The sequence below is a fragment of the Culex quinquefasciatus genome, chromosome 2 (genome assembly GCF_015732765.1).
Source record: "Culex quinquefasciatus strain JHB chromosome 2, VPISU_Cqui_1.0_pri_paternal, whole genome shotgun sequence".
NCBI classification, from domain to species: Eukaryota; Metazoa; Arthropoda; class Insecta; order Diptera; family Culicidae; genus Culex; species Culex quinquefasciatus.
Window position 1 is genome coordinate 200,524,040 of NC_051862.1, and position 1,891 is coordinate 200,525,930.

Sequence of the window (1,891 nt, forward strand, 5' to 3'; positions counted from 1 at the left end):
TTTTCCAGAGCGATTTGGTCGAACCACCCCCATTTCGGTACAGCATTTATGTTAGGAAGATATTCTCAGTAGAACTTAAAAGTTTCTTGCTTGATCAGTTCGGGTTTATTCCTCAGCCTATCATATAGTCACGATAGTTCAGTGGTTAGCGTACCAGATTAGTGATCTGATTGTTGCTGGTTTGATTCCCGAATATATTTAAATTATTTTGAGTCAAATTTAGAAGTAGTTCCAAAAAATGCCGCGAGGGCGCGCATGACGCACTTTGGTCGGATAGGCCCTTTAGATGCTGAGCTCAAATGCTGAGTTCACAGAAGTTCAAAATAGGTAAACATAAGTTTTGTTTATACCAACGCTTTTCCTGCGTCTGCAACGTAAACATTTTCTATTAAATTTCCATTGATTGTCCTAAATTGAAACATTTGTAATTCTCTGCAGAACAAAACGCGATTTTCAAAATGGGCGATAACTTTGGAATCCACCGTGGACCTAAGAAGGGTGCCGCCGCCAACTCCGCGACCGATGCCGAGGATCGCACCCAGGGGCAAATTATGAGCGATTTTCTGGTCCAGCTGGAGGATTACAATCCTACGGTATGTTAGCTAGTTATAATGTCAATGTTTGGATTTACAGTCATCCCGAATATCATTTTTTTCAGATCCCGGATGCCGTCACTTCGTACTATCTCAACACGGCCGGATTTGAGGCTTCCGATCCGAGAATGTGAGTCTGGTCTTGTTTGCGAACAAAGTTTCCCACAATAATCAAATTTCACCCCCATTCGATAGCGTCCGGTTGATTTCGATCGCCGCCCAAAAGTTCATCTCGGACGTGGCGAACGACGCGCTGCAACACTGCAAGACGCGCACCAGCAACGCACCCACCTCGGGCCACGGCTCGTCCAAGAACCAGAACGCGAAGATGTCCAAGGACCGCAAGTACACGCTGACGATGGAGGATCTGCAGCCGGCGCTGAACGATTACGGCATCACCGTGCGAAAGGCGCACTATTTCGTCTAGATTTAGGCTGGAGCTAGGGGGAAAAAATGCCTGGAAGATTGCGGGATGCTTTGCTTTCGGGAGAATAAAAGTGAGTGATTTTGATGGGAAATTGTGTTATTTTTTATCAGTGGTTAAGTTGCTTTTGAAGCGACTTTACCGACTGAAATGAGTAGGGGAAACTCTCGTATGTTTGGCAGGTTAAGGTGGTAAATGGTGTCTTTCACTTTTGGGGCAATGACTGTCAATGATGGTTCTGAATTCAGGATCCAGAAATGGTAAATTGAAATGAAAAAAATAATCACTGTATGTAAAATGCTTCTAAAAACAAAACAAAGAAAACAATTTTTTGATTGAAACATTCTGAATCAAGATATGAAGGTTTTTTTTTACCCACGATCTCAAGATATCTTGTCTCTCCTCTCTCATGCAAGAACTTTAAGTTAACAGAAGCTACATAAATCAATATTATTAAAGTTCAATTATCGGGCAAAATTTTAGTTTGTTAGCTATTTTACTTTGAAATTCACCCGAAAAAATGCTCAATAATTGTTATTTATTCTTTCGGATGATCGAGAGCGATTTTCTATACTTTTGCTTGCATGGCTATCAGCAAGTTGAAGAGTGGAAAGAAATAAAGCCAATTTGAGATTGGCATTTAATTCTATATTCCATACCCACTAGAGTGTAGAGAGTGTAACAAAAATGACTTTTTGGCGTGCATTTAAGGGTTTGTTCCGGTGGGCATAACGCCATGATTCGAAATCCGGATATTTAGTAGCATATCATTTTTGTTATAGCTGGCAAAAAATCATGTAACAAGAAGGAAATGTAGAAATATCATCAGGATGTAGTATAAACAGTCAGTTTTAAGAGAATGTATGCAAAATAT

General features: G+C 40.6%; 1 protein-coding gene across 1 annotated transcript; it reads left to right on the plus strand.

Moving 5' to 3' along the window:
- Nucleotides 1-301: 301 nt before the first annotated feature.
- On the plus strand, nt 302-1,111 carry LOC6043454 (transcription initiation factor TFIID subunit 10). The gene is made up of 4 exons (XM_038258140.1): nt 302-374; nt 439-593; nt 659-723; nt 789-1,111. Exons 2-4 carry the CDS (start codon nt 459-461, stop codon nt 1,018-1,020), a joined length of 432 nt encoding a protein of 143 aa, XP_038114068.1. The 5' UTR covers nt 302-374; nt 439-458; the 3' UTR covers nt 1,021-1,111.
- The last annotated feature ends 780 nt before the right edge of the window (nt 1,112-1,891 follow it).